A 14,221-nucleotide genomic window follows, 5' to 3' on the forward strand; every position below is an offset into this window, starting at 1 on the left:
AGGTGTGGAGCTAGGGCCTACCAACGATGGCCGTATATGGGGGAGTAGATGTTCACCACGATGAAATTCACCTCCACTATCTCTGGGCCGGTCTGAATGGGCAGCCTAATCATGCCCATTGGGACGACAAGTTTCCCGTCGAAACTCATCAGAGGAGAGTTGTAGGGTATCAAATCTTCTGGTTTTAGCCCCAGCCCCTTGTAGAGGTCGGGGTACATAACCTCGGCCGCGCTACCGCCATCCACCATCACTCTTTTCACATCGTAGTCCCCGATGATGCTGGATAGTCCTGATCTTGTCTTCCTCTAAAAAACTCAAAACGAGACGAAAGTTCATTCTGGCCCTTTTCGACCCTGGTTGGGATTCCTCGAGAGGCAGTTGAGCCACCGCTAACACTCGTGCGAGGCGCGTGCCTGTTCTCCCTGGCACGGCCACGATTACGTTGATCGTTCCAGCGGGTGGCCTCAGGGCAGGATCCCTCCTGGCCTTTTGATGGCCTTGATGACCACTGAAATGATGCAGAAGGTGCTTCAGCTTTCCTTCCCGAACGAGCTGGTCCAGGTGGTTCCAGAGGTTCTTGCAGTTCTCCGTGGTATGCCATGGTCTTGGTGGTATTGGCAATAAAAGTTCTGATCGCGCCTCGAGGGTTCCCCCGCCATCTTATTCGGCCACCTAAAGTATGGCTCATTCTTGATTTTCTCCAAAAACCGATGTACTGGTTCTCGGAATACGGCGTTGACAATCTGTGCATTGGTTGTTCCGGGTTGCCCTACAAAGTCCCTTCTTGGGTGGTTGCTGCTATACCAATCCGACCTGAAATCCCTAGTCTCCTGAAGGATAACCTTCTCTTTTCCTCTTCCCTGCAACTGGTCTTCCTCCACTCGCTTGTACTTGTCGATCCGATCCATCAGTTGGCACATACTGGTGGCGAGTTTGCCAGTCAAAGACTTCCGCAGGCCGTGATCGGCTAGGAGACTATTTTTGAAAGTGATAATGGTGACGTCGTCAAAGTTGTCTTCCATTTCATTGTACGTCTCCCAATATCTGTCCAAGTAGGCCTTTAAGGTTTCTCCATCATGCATGGATAACGACAACAAAGCGCTCAAAGGCCAAAGGGCTCTGCGTTTCGTAACGAAGCGAGAGCCAAAAGCTTGGGTCAACTGCCTATATGAGTCTATGGAGTTCGTCTTTAGACCATTAAACCACCTCATCGCCATTGGTCCCAAGCTGGACGAGAAAACCTTGCACATCAGTGCCTCGTTCCTAGAATGGACAGCCATCCTTTGGTTGAACTGGCTCACATGCTCCACCGGGTCTATTCTACCGTTGTAAATGGCGAAGGTTGGCTGCTGGAACCGTCGAGGAAGTATGGCCCCTTCTATGTGGTGCGTGAAAGGTGACTTGGAGAATTGATCCAGTGTCCTACTCATGGCATCGTTTCCCAAGCCCCTAGGAGATGGGCTTCTACACCTACGGCTCCGATGGTGTTCTTCTTCGTGGGAGAAGGTCTCACTTGGGGGAGTCCTCGATCTTCGTCTATAGTCGTCGTCACTTTCATCGTCGGAGGGCGCATCAAGCCTGGAACAAGATTGCCTTTGTTATGCATGGTGCAGCTTTCTTTTCAAATCGTCTATTTCTTGCTGCATGGACCGCTTATCGTTCTGTTTCTGAGACATATGGCTCCTAACTTCTTCTGGTTGTGGGGCCCGGTTGTTATTTCGTCTCTGAAGCACGTGGCTGCCTGTGCAAGAATGGCTCCTGCTAGTTTGGGTGGTGTTTACGCTTCCCTCTCAAAACCTTCCATTCTCTTCGTTTCGATCGCGCTTGGGGTTAGGGAAGTTACCCTGTTGTTGGGATTTGGCTAGTTCGAGCTGATGGGAGCCTACTTGATGAGGGCCCGATCCTACCATGCCGAATCGTTGTCCTTACTAACACACAAGTTCTTCCCACAGACGGCGCCAATTGTAGGGAGTGGATTTGAGCACTCCTTCTATTGGACGAAAGGTCTCAAGCCCAACTGGTCCAATATAATGAATTTTTAGAGAATGGGCTTAAGAACTAGGTGTTAGTCTGAACCACAATCACTAGACACGGTTAGGTGCGGATTGACCAATAAGGAAATGGGTTCAAGCATGGAATGTTGTCCCCGGGCATTTCGTCCGAGGAACTTAGTATTCTTCTTCTTCTACTTTCAGTACTAGGTTACAGTGGTTTTCAAGACCATACAGACTACTACAGTTTTCTCCTTTTTCTCTCTTCCTGCTCTTTTTTCGCAATCCCTCATTCTTGGAGGGTCTCTCACATTATATACTTCTTTCCAGTCGATCTTGACCCTCCACCTGTTGATTGTGCAGATCATTACTCGAGTGCTCGTCCCATCAGCCACTTTCCCAAGCCCTCTGTGAGTTGCGACAACTAAGGCCGCACTGTTCAGGAGTCCTTTCCTCATTAATGCGGCCAGAACGTTAGTTAGGCGCATTCAATGTGGAGGTGACAGCTTTTCCTTGAACTGCTCCTACACCACACCCCCGTGTGCATCCTACTGTACTCGTCCTTTCTTCGAGGAGCGCTCTGGGAAGCTGCCTTTGATGGCGTGCCGTTCTTTCCTTCTGGATTCTGGAATGCCGAGGACAGAATCGTCCTCGGCAACATCTCTAGGCCATTTGGACTTTCATTATACGTCCTCGGACATTTTCCTCTCCTCGGCGCGGGCCTTGCGCCCAGTACAAAGTGGGCCGGGATCACTAAGTTCTTTGGCCCCACAAATATATATATATATATATATATATATATAATTTTTATTTAACTATCTAGTGCAACGCACTGGACAATGACTAGTATTCTTAAGAAAGCCCATGCCCAAATTTTATGTTTAATACTCTTTTTCTCGGATACAATACTCATAGTAACTCTTCCTAATCAATTTGTTTTTCTTTGTTTAAAAACTTTCCCTTTTATAGGGAGGAAAAAACCTTAACTATTACAACTTAAGTTATCATCACACATCTACCACTCACAACTCGTTATGTGGACTAATTTTGACACAAATTATGTCATTTTATGTCGTTCTAGCATTACTCCAAACAATTTGGTATATGGATCAATACTATAATTAATGCATAATAATAGTGGAGTAAAAGTAATCTTACTTCAATCCATAAGCCATGTCACTATAATGTGGAAATCTATCACTATTAATGTGGAAATCCATAAGCCAAAGATTTTGTGGAAATCTATCAATAGAATCCCCTTATCATCGACCATGCCTAACCACATTTTTCTCGTGTTTCATCACCAAACAACATTTTTGGTACAGGATTTGTTTGGTACACGATGTTGTTACCAAACCACATTTTGTACCAAACCACATTACCCTTTTGCATAAACAACATCCTGTACCAAACCACATTACGTAAATTGCCTAAGGGAAACTGTCTCCTTTGAAGGCTTTATACAGTTAGGGCCTGTTTGGTTTCAAAAAGTGGTGTATGACTTTTCATTTCTTTTATTCCATATTCAAATCCTAAACTTGAAAATAGAAAAAAACACTTATTTTCACGATTAGTAGTGTTTGGTAAGTTATTTTGAATACATAAGTTGAATTTAGAATATATCATACTCAGGTTTGATCATTTTTTTTTTTTTTTTTAAATAACTTTTCTCACTCACACACAACATATCACTCATAAAAAAGTAACCTGTTGTTTTCACAATATTTACGAATATGCTACTATATGCTAGAAAATAAAAACACTGAAAAGTTGTATTCATTTACCGTATTCAAATCCACTTTTTTTTATATCTAAAAAATGAATATTGATTACAAGAACACAGCCAAACTAGTTTTTTGGTAGTTAGTCCCACAAAAATCTGAAAATGAATACTGAAAACACCACTTTTTTTTTTCTTAACCAAACAAGCATTTATTGCCTTATTCCCAAACTCTACATCATCATTCCATTTTTATACAGGAAATTTAGTCATTAACTAAATAATGTAGATAACTTCAAGCAACACTGATTGACGAGTATCTATTAAGTACTCTTCAAGTACAGTGACGCGATGCTCTCTCTTCTCACATTCATGGTGGATCTCATGTCATCATAAATGTGATAGGTTGACGAAATACCACATGACTTCGCAAGTATCTAATAATTTTCTGATCAGATTACGGCTTTGTTTGGTTGGAGGAGTGGAAAAATGGGAGGGTGGAAAATTGTGGGAGGATGGAAAATATTTAGTTTTCCCTCTTGTGTGTTTGGTTGGAGGAGTGGAAATTGAGAGGATGAAAAACTTTTTTGTTTGGTTGGAGAGAAAAAGAGGAGGATGGAAAATATAATTTATATAAATTGACTATTATGCCCTTGTTACATAATATATAAGAAATAGATTTATTTATACTTATTAAATAATATAAAATTTATCACATCATATATATAAATTTATATTATTATTTTTATTGTTATAATGTAAAAATTACAATAGTGTACATATAAATTTAATTTGGGTAAAAAATTTTGTAACCAGCAAAAAGATGGTTAGCAAATTTACACTAGATTCAACCCACAAAAACATGGTCAGCAAAGATGAAGGCTAGCAAACTTTAATAAAGTCAATACAAAATCCAAAAATGAAAACAAAATAGAGAATGAAAATCAGGTGGGTAGGTGTGAATGTAATGAGGGTAGGTAGGGAGGCTAATATGGTAAAAATTTTGGGAGAGAACTTTTCTCTCCCAACTTTTCCTCCCGAATTGGGGAGACACAAATTTGTGGGCCCGGAGAGAAAGTTTTCTCCTGGTTTTCCACTCCCTCTCATTTTCCTCCCTTCCCAAACAGCAGAAAATCCACATTTTCTCTCCTATATTTTCCATCCCTCCTAAATTCCATCCAACCAAACACAGTGTACATGTAGCCATTAGCTAGGCCTTGCTGGAAAATGCTCTAACTCCTCCATCAGGCCCATCCCCTCTCTTGCGGTAATCAGCTCCACGTTCATGTTCCTTGTACCTGTTCTTGACAGATTCTTGATTTTTGTCACCCAAAGTAGCCTCTTCCGTACCATCATATACTTTTTCAGCAACTTGACTAGCCACACCTTGCTGGGCCTCCCTCAGCTTCTCCTCTGCTATTTTTTTGAATTCTTCAGCAGTTGAAGGTGCCCTCTCTTTTATAAAATCACGGGGATCGTTGTTCTTGCTTGCTTGGGTATAACACTGAAAAAGCATTAATTAGACCAAAACACAATGAGCTTCCAGGAATGATAACTCAATATTATTAATATAAGAGCAACAACACTTTCTAACACCTTTATGTTTGATTAATGATTTTCAGAAATCGCATTATGAGAGCTTGAAATTTTCACCAACAAAAACTCTCTTTTTTGTTTTGGCATGCCTTTCTTCCTCTGCTTTTACTTTTTAGTGGGGACCTTATTTGACAAATCGCTATCCCACCCAGAATGGATTGAATCATGACACTAGCCTCAATAGATATTAGTGTTATAAATTGGCCAATCTCCCATTAGTGAACATGAGTCACATGACCGAGCCAGCCAAGCTGAAGTTCATATAAATGTTACATTGGCTGGTAGGTTTCAAAGGAAGAAGTAGCTAATGCAAGAACTAAAAAACTGTCTCTAAGATGACAAAGTAAAACAAATCAACAAACATATACAAGGTCTAAGAGGTATTTTAAAATCCACAAAAGTAATCAATATATGATTTAATGTATATCCCAAGTAGTTATACATACTGGTAATTAGAAGACATTTAACAACCATATAAGCCTTGTTAGTTGTTAACACCATTCAAAGATTGTTTATTGAGATCAACTGAAGTCATCTATCTACTTGATGATGATCTATCAGATTCTGGCAATCTTGACTAATAGACTTGGGTGATCAATAATGGCAATTCATGGAAGTAGTGGACACATATATAGAACAAACATATAAAAAATACTAGACACTACCTCATCTTGAATTCAAATTCTACCCATCTTGTTTCTTACATTTTGCTCAAGCACAGAAGACATAGAAAATCAATGGCTAGTAAGCGTGAAAAAAAACCTCTCAAAAATTAAAAATTGACCAAAGATCAGCAAGAAGGAAGTGAAAATAGTACTTACCTTGATGGACTGGTAGACACATGCTCTCAAGGGCTTGACCAGGAATGGCCGTAACGAAGTGTTGAGGGGAAAGAGATGGCCACTCATGTTGGATACCAAGCGGTGTGTTACAGACTCAGAGAAAAGCAAAGTTGGTTCTACAATTACATTGATGAAGAGTGATCAAGAGAGTGAATATAGTGCAAAGATGATGTAGTACACGTGTTTTCATGAGCTAGGATATCACTAGAAACGTGGTGCATGTGGCATAGATTTGCCATTTATCTCCTCTTTACCACAAAAAATAAAAAATAAATAAATAAATAAATAAATGTTGCTATAAATATCTTTTTAGAAAGGTTAAGTTCCCAATATTTTTATAATAAATTATAAATGATAGGTTGTTACTAGCTATTACGGGTAGGAAAAAAAGTAATTTAAGTTGTGAATTTAAAATTAGAACTACTAACAACTTACTACTTAGAATTTATTGTGAAAGTATTGTGAAAATATTATAGACGTAAAAATTTTTTCTTTTTCTTTTTTATATGGTTAGAAATGCGAGGATGCTTTTCCATTGGTCCCTCCAATGCACACTTTTTTTTTTGTGTCTTTCGGAAATTCTAAGAGCTGTCGACTGCAATAAGTTACCCTAAAAAAGAATTACAGACTAGCTTTGTTGAGTGCTGACACATTGGGAAAAACAAATATTGCAAACAGACCGTTTCAAGTATATCCACAAAGTTAAAACATCACCAACGTTGAAAGAGATGGCGTATGAAAATAGGATAAAGATTTTATATGGTTTTTGGTAGCCATATGTAAAAACAGTTTTGGTGGTTTAAATAAAGAAATTGGTTTGTTTCGACATTATCATTTTTTAAAAAAAAATTTCATTCTTCTATGTTTATTAATAACTTTATAATAAGTTGAAAAATTATTTCTTAACTTTCTTTATTTAGCTTAAATGAGATAGAATTTTGTTTTGACCCATTTTTTAATGAAAAACAAGGGAAAGTTATTTCTATTTAAAACAGAATCTAGATGCATGTTTAATTCAATAACTCAGGAAAAAAATAATTAATAGGTTTTTTTAAAATATATTTATGTTGACCCTATGACTATAAATAGAATCTATATAAGATTTCAAATCAACCATCATAGTGGAAGTGGAAAACAGAAACCTTGATATCAAAGACAGGTAGCTCATTATCTTTCATCGGAGTCAGAATTGCTTTAAATATGTGGCATTATATTATTGGTTGGGACTTAAGTCGTAATAGTTGTCAATATCATATAATACGTTATACATATCATATTGTGAAAAAAAAAGTTTCATTTTATAAGTGTTCATAAATTGTACAATATAGTGATATGTATCATATAAATCATAGCGTACTGTCAAATCTACAATACATAGACATGTGCTTTTAAATGAGTTTTTTTCTTAAAATTTGTGCTTTATTTGAATCCAACAAGTTGTTAGACTTGTTTTCAACACAAAATTATTTGGTTACTTAATTTAGCCCAATAAATAACATATCCATAAGTTTTTCTTTCTTTCTCCTACAAAATTTGAACTACACACTTACACTTCACTTTCGTATTTGCAAATTTCTTTTCTTTACTATCAAAATAGAATGCCAAGAAGAAGAAAAAATAATTCTTTTCAACTGACAATATATATATATATATATATTTTTCATTACTGTTATAAGTCTAGAAGCTAGAATGCCAAGAAAATTTATTTTAAAAAAATTATTAAAACAAAAGAACAATAAGAGAGAATAAATGTTAATGATTATGGAGAAAATTTCAATGAAGAAACAAATTTGTAAAATGATGACCACAATAATGATATTGACTTAGATAAAGTTGATTAAGCAAGATGATGAATATGATGAAAATAAATTATTATTTTGGGTCATTTGTCATGTATTATCATTTTTGAGTTTAATCAAATTTGAATGTATATGTTATAAACACATCTTAATTTGATTTATTTAGTTGGCTAGCTAAATAATATTTTACATAAGTGAATATATATAATGAAAACGAAACATTTTATTGTGGGGCTACGAAACCAACCATTTTCACATCATATTAAAGTAGCAAAGTGTGTTGGGCATAAAATTACTCACTTAGAAATCACTATTAACATTACTTTGATTATTACACGAATCATAACAAGTCACATTAATAGTCGTGTAAAAAATTGTATTCTAGATTTATCGTAAAAAGAAACACCAACTAGAGCTAGCAAGCAGCAACTTACATGATCACATGCCCAAACTGATGAGTTGAAAAATGCAACAGAGACGTAAAATGGCACAACATGGATGAATTCAAAACATAACAGCAGGCAATCAATTCAGAGGTCACAGAGAAAAAAAAAAAAAAGGTTTTGTGTGCTATGGCTTTCAAATCATATATGATGGAAGTGTTAAAAGGATGCCCATTGAAAAATTTGTCCATATTTAGAACCACCCGATTTTAGTTTCTTTATCATCTATATCTTTATCTTTATTATCTATAGAGGCCTAAAAAAGAAATTCAAGGACCATTTTCAAAGACTGATTTAAGTATAAAACAAGTATTAAGTCCACAACATTTTTACAATAAATCCTAAGTAGTAAATTATTAATGGTTCTAATTAGAACCCACCACTAAAATTATTCTTTTACCCACTAGTAACAGCCAGTAACAACTTGACACACTTAGAATTTGTTGTAAAAGTGTTATAGATATAACATTTCTCTTAAATATAATCTTATTCATTTAGATCCCCGCATATTGTTCAAACTCAAAAAAGAAAAAACAATTAATTCCCGTAGTTTCAGTTATCATAACTCAATCAACATGACTAAACCATGGAAACTAAGTCAAAATTTGAAGCCCTTTCAAAAAAAAGAGTCAAAATTTGAAACTGGCATTTTCACCACCCGACAAGTAAGAGCTTCAAAAGAGCCATCCGTATATAAAGTCCATTCTTTGCTTGTCTAAAATAAGCAGCCCTTGGATCCCTATCAACATCCACAGTAATCTGCAAAAATTCATGAGAACAAACAAATAAACCAGTAAATACATAAGTACTTAAAAATGTTCACGCTCATAAAGAAGAACACACCAACATCGCTTAAACATCACATGGGTACCTCGTCAAGCCTTGGTAGAGGGTGCATGACCACGGCATGCTTCTGCATAACATTCAAGACATTCTGATCTACAATGTACTTGCCTCGAGCTTGTACATATTGGTCAATTCTCTCTCCAAATCTTTCTTTCTGAATGCGAGTTTGATACACTATATCACACTTAGAAGCCACTTCCATTAAGTCAGCACTTTCTTCCCATTCCACTCCCTTTGATGTCAAATAGTCTTTTATATCATCCTGAAATATGAAAATATAAAATATTGAGAGACCAAAACCCCAAAATTTCCATAATTTTTCCACTTCTCATTTGCCTAAATCAACAAAACTTGAAACTGTAGTGAGATTTTCTTCACTAATTAATGTTCATTTAAATTCATATCAAGTCAAGGACAATTGGATCAACATTTACCTTCATTTTTACCACATCAGGAGAGACAAAGTAGATCTTAACATCTTGGTACTTGGCAAGCAAGTAAGCAAGTGAGCGGACAGTCCTTCCATTGGCAAGATCACCCACTAGCCCAACCTTGATGCCATCTAGTTTCCCTAACTCTCTTTCAATGGTATATACATCCAAGAGAGCCTGAATTGTACACAAAAGCAAGAATAGATCTTTGAACTAAACTGTGTGAAACTTACTACCAGCAATTAAAATATGACAAAATTATAAATAAAAAAATCATCAAATGAAAATACAGAACATTATTCTCCCCCTCCACTTTAGGAGAGAACAAACAATTAATGTCACACCAAGATGTCTTAAAACATTGTTACTTGTCCAAGAAGATATTTGTAGATGAACACCTCACCCCATCTTTTGCAGCAAGCCTTGGATATAAGATGTGATCAAGGTGCCACTTAACACTCACATTATAAATAAGTGAATAGCTATAAAGAAATAGACTGCTAAGTGTCACAAGATATGTTCTGCTAGAGTTTTTTTTTTTTTTTTTTTTTTTTTTTTTTTTTTAAATCTCAGACCAAGCTTTTCATCCTACAGCGAAGAATTAGAGTTTTCAACTGTCCATTAGTCCATGTAGTATGATTATCGAACAACTGGGTTGAAAGGTCAACCATTTCTGTGTTTCTTTCATGTGTATCTGCCACAGGAATGACTTCTAATATATGACTAATTAATATTGGAAAAAGAAAAAAAAAAAAACACTTTTTATAATTAATCCCTTTCTAAATTATGATAAAGCTTCATTAGTAATATCCTGTGTTGTATAAATAGTTTCTAGACCAAAACAAATTAAGATTCCTCTCCATTACAGAAGATACTAAGTAGCATACTGGACAATGATCATGGGACACATGGAAACTCTCAGTGAAGGCCACAATTTGCTCCATCCTTCTTGTGGAGTCCAAATCTTCTGTCCCACTTTTCCTACTCCATTCTATACTCCACCAATAAAAACATGCCACGTGTTCACCTAATTAATTAAATACTACTATTAATTAATAAAGGTAGTATTAATAAGTTAATAATGATAGTATTTAATTAATTAGGTGAACACGTGATATGGACTTCTTCTTGTGCACTTGATTTATCGTTAAATTATTTATTTCTCTTAAAATCACTTCAATGTTTTGTTTATTTTTACACACGCATTTCTTTTCTCCAAACATGATCACTTACAGGCTGTCAAACAAAAAGCTCAATATTGTTATTAAGAACAGTGTTCTTGCATACCTGTGTAGGATGCTGCCCAGGACCATCCCCGGCATTAATAATAGGAATGCCAGCTGTAACAGCTGCTCTTTTGGCAGCACCACTTTCAAAGTGCCGCATCACAATTATATCCGAGTAACCCTCAATGGTTCTTATGGTATCTACAAATCAAGCTCCTAAATTAAATTACAACTAAATTTCAGTAATCCACCACTAGGAACCTGGTTAAGCAGATGAGAAAACTTACCTTCAAGTGTTTCTCCTTTAGCTGCTGATGAAAACTCCCGTGCATTTTCTGTTGTCAAAACTTCCCCACCTAACCTTTTCATGGCAGACTCAAAGGAAAGCCTAGTTCTAGTGGAAGGCTCATAAAAGAGAGTAGCCATAAGATAACCCTTAAGAATTTGGCTTCCGGGAGAATTCTTTTCAATCTTCTCCATCTCACTTGCAACTTCAAATATAGCACCAAGAATATCCCTATCAAATTGTAGAGCTTCAATTACATCATCAAGCTGAAACTTCTTCCCTACCGAAAATGAAGGTGCATTTTCAACTTGTACTGCACAGCACTGGATTCTGTCCTTCGAAGAGAATCCATCAGTTTGTTCCCATTTCGATAATTTCCCGCTGGGTAATAACCTCGAATGTGCTAGGTACATTGACTTACTGTATCCAGATTGTCTGCAGGAGACATTTGAAGGACTACACATATACTCTCTGTGACATTTTAATGTTTTGGGAGCAACCATGCTCCCCTGCAACGAAGTTGTAAAAAGAGAAGATGAAACAGCCATCGGACTTTGAATTGGATTGATAGTATCAACTTGTGTTTGCCAAACACTTTCAAACCACTGCAAATATAATCAGCAATGTAAATTAGAAAAAAAGGGGAAAAAGAATAAAAGGCATGAGGCAATTACAATCAAATTCAATGAGATAGTAGCAATTACAATACACTGATTAAGTAGGAACTTAATAAGACCCTAACTTTCACACACTATAATATTGATTAAGAAAAAGCACAATCCAACACACACCCAAAAAAAAAAAGTTTTTCTCTAATAGATACTTGATTTTACATCAGGAATTTAGTAAGAAACTTTAGGAAAAGCAAAGAGACCAAAATTGTGTATCTTAAAATTTTCAATATCAAGGAAATAATAGGGAGAAAAACCACTAAAGAAGCTTTACACTACAAACACATAAGACTTATAACTTCAAGTCAGCATTTTAATTTGGGAAAAAGAAAAGAACAAAACATTCCAAAAACAGAAGCAGCCATAATGATTGTGAAATCATCTGCAAGAACAAAGCACATAGAGATCATAAAACATCTCCAGTAAATTCCAAACCTTAGCATCACTTGTCTATGATTAATTTCTTCGGTAAATAAATCCAAAGATGCCAATGTAGACTATTCCCTTGTACGTTATACACAATCCATTCTGAAAACAAATCAAAAACTCAAAAGAGTCAAAACAACATTGCAACCACTTTCTTTGCAATTGCAAGTATAGGTCTAGCTCATATCAGAACTTTGACAATGGGCTCCAACTCAAGTCAAATGACCGATCCTCCTCCCACAGGAATGGATGGGGAGTGAGGTCATGAATTCAAAACTCACTATATGCTTGTGTTACTCACCATTCAAAAAAAAAAAAAAAGTGTAATCCACACAAATGGACTGTGTCCACACAAAAAAAAAAAAGTGTAATCCACACAAAAAAAGTGTAAGTCATTTCAAAACCAATGGACTGTGTCCATTTAGAATCAACATTATAACATTGAAAAAAAATATGATGTGAAACAATGGAAGAATATATTTGTCCTGAGTTTAGTGTAATCCACACAAAAGTTAAAACTCAGACATCACTTTGCCTTCAAATCAAGGAATCAATTGTAACATGTCGAAAGTGAAGGCATTACCAAAAGGAACAAAAACAAAAACACAAAGCAAACAGAAACACACAAGAAACTTCACCAACTTTCTTTTATTTTTTTTTTTTAAGAAGTTAAAATAAAACATCACCAAATGTTATAGTATTGCATATCTACAAGACAACTAACCCATTTATCAACAACAAAAACAAAAAAAAAAAGATAACTAATCCTTGAGCATTCAATCAAATGGAAAACTGGGAAAGAATTACAATACTATAAAAAATAAATAAATAAAAAATCAAATATTTTACTAATACAACAAATTCCGTTTCAAAATGGGTCTTTTTACCACTCTCCAAACCCATCCAATAAATCCACAAAAAATTTTGATTCAAGAACACAATAGGGGGGAAAAAATTGAAGAATAATAGAGAGAGAGAGAGGGAGAAATGGACACAAACCGAGAGAGAGATTTTCTGATGTGCCCAAATGGTCTTTGGGGACTGAGAATTAGTGAATGGATGATAGCAGGCTCTTTTAGGGGCGGGGGCTCAAAATACGAAAACTTTTGGCGCTAAAGAAAGTAAACCCAAATTATTCGAGTTTGTGTGTGGTGTGTACATTTATAGCCTGCATTACGCACTATGCAGCACACAGCATAATAAAATAGGAAAAATGACAATTTACCTAGGTACGTTTGCTGATTGGCACTATATGCTCCGTTTGGATGAAAGAGGAAATGGGAGAAGTAGAGGAGAATAGATTAGAATTAGTTTATTTTTAGTCAATTGATCTACTTTCCTCTTCTTTGCTCCCCCTCCCTCCCCCCTCAATTGAAATAGACCCATGTAATATAATAGTTATTCATATAGTTTAACAATTCAGTAGTTTGGTTTTTTTTTTTTTTATTAAAGCAAATAGTCATTCTTTATAAGTAGTTATTTTTTAAAATGAGGAATAATTATTCATCTCTAAAATTATTGTAATAAATATTCTTTAGAAGGTGTATTAATTTCTAAAATTAATATATTTCCTTTTTTTTTTTTTTGAGAATACTAAGTATTTTTAACACACACACCAAATAAACAAACTTTCCATACACACATAACAATTATGAAAATAAAAATTCATAAAAAATAATTAATCTCTCTTTCAAGTTTCAAACTTTAAAAAAAAAAAATATTATTTTTTAGGAAATATAATTATATGAGTAAGATATTTCCTAAAATATATTTTAAGGATAATTACACTTTACCCACTTGTGGTTTGTCTCTAATTTGATGTGCCTACCCGTGGTTTAAATTTTGACACTTTACCCACCTGTGATTCCCACCATTACTATGTCATAACCCACCTCTTCCTCAACCGTTACTCTAACACAGAATATGTCAAAAACAAAAGCCCAA

General features: G+C 35.6%; 3 protein-coding genes across 5 annotated transcripts; all 3 read right to left on the reverse strand.

Moving 5' to 3' along the window:
- Positions 1 to 530: 530 nt before the first annotated feature.
- LOC115949774 lies at positions 531 to 1,217 on the reverse strand. Its single transcript, XM_031067053.1, has one exon. The coding sequence runs from the start codon at positions 1,215 to 1,217 to the stop codon at positions 531 to 533; it is 687 nt and encodes a 228-aa protein (XP_030922913.1).
- Positions 1,218 to 3,873: 2,656 nt separating this feature from the next.
- LOC115994104 lies at positions 3,874 to 6,314 on the reverse strand. Its single transcript, XM_031118133.1, has 3 exons — positions 6,129 to 6,314; positions 4,909 to 5,215; positions 3,874 to 4,172 (listed from the first exon to the last, which is right to left on the reverse strand). The coding sequence occupies exons 1-2, from the start codon at positions 6,213 to 6,215 to the stop codon at positions 4,922 to 4,924; spliced, it is 381 nt and encodes a 126-aa protein (XP_030973993.1). The 5' UTR covers positions 6,216 to 6,314; the 3' UTR covers positions 3,874 to 4,172; positions 4,909 to 4,921.
- A 2,516-nt stretch (positions 6,315 to 8,830) lies between these two features.
- LOC115993846 (aspartate carbamoyltransferase 2, chloroplastic-like) lies at positions 8,831 to 13,595 on the reverse strand. 3 transcript variants are annotated; one of them, XM_031117820.1, is made up of 7 exons: positions 13,277 to 13,456; positions 12,287 to 12,379; positions 11,182 to 11,785; positions 10,956 to 11,095; positions 9,672 to 9,845; positions 9,263 to 9,499; positions 8,831 to 9,150 (listed from the first exon to the last, which is right to left on the reverse strand). In XM_031117820.1, exons 3-7 carry the CDS (start codon positions 11,726 to 11,728, stop codon positions 9,043 to 9,045), a joined length of 1,206 nt encoding a protein of 401 aa, XP_030973680.1. In that variant the 5' UTR covers positions 11,729 to 11,785; positions 12,287 to 12,379; positions 13,277 to 13,456; the 3' UTR covers positions 8,831 to 9,042. The 3 variants fall into 3 exon arrangements, with proteins under 3 accessions (XP_030973680.1, XP_030973681.1, XP_030973679.1); XM_031117821.1 differs by lacking the exons at positions 12,287 to 12,379; positions 13,277 to 13,456 and adding an exon at positions 13,503 to 13,595; XM_031117819.1 differs by lacking the exon at positions 12,287 to 12,379 and having other exon boundaries at positions 13,277 to 13,455.
- Positions 13,596 to 14,221: the final 626 nt, after the last annotated feature.

The sequence above is a fragment of the Quercus lobata genome, chromosome 6 (assembly GCF_001633185.2).
Source record: "Quercus lobata isolate SW786 chromosome 6, ValleyOak3.0 Primary Assembly, whole genome shotgun sequence".
Lineage (NCBI taxonomy): Eukaryota > Viridiplantae > Streptophyta > Magnoliopsida > Fagales > Fagaceae > Quercus > Quercus lobata.

Excerpts from the sequence above, each read along its gene's own strand:
- LOC115993846 (XM_031117821.1), bottom strand. The coding sequence starts at position 11,728 with ATGGCTGTTTCATCTTCTCTTTTTACAACTTCGTTGCAGGGGAGCATG. Across the intron at positions 9,846-10,955 it reads CTGGGCAGCATCCTACACAG|GCTCTCTTGGATGTATATAC; the intron begins GTATGCAAGAAC and ends TGTACAATTCAG. Across the intron at positions 9,500-9,671 it reads CTGATGTGGTAAAAATGAAG|GATGATATAAAAGACTATTT; the intron begins GTAAATGTTGAT and ends TTCATATTTCAG.
- LOC115949774 (XM_031067053.1), bottom strand. The coding sequence starts at position 1,217 with ATGGCGATGAGGTGGTTTAATGGTCTAAAGACGAACTCCATAGACTCA.
- LOC115994104 (XM_031118133.1), bottom strand. The coding sequence starts at position 6,215 with ATGAGTGGCCATCTCTTTCCCCTCAACACTTCGTTACGGCCATTCCTG. Across the intron at positions 5,216-6,128 it reads GTGTCTACCAGTCCATCAAG|TGTTATACCCAAGCAAGCAA; the intron begins GTAAGTACTATT and ends ATGCTTTTTCAG.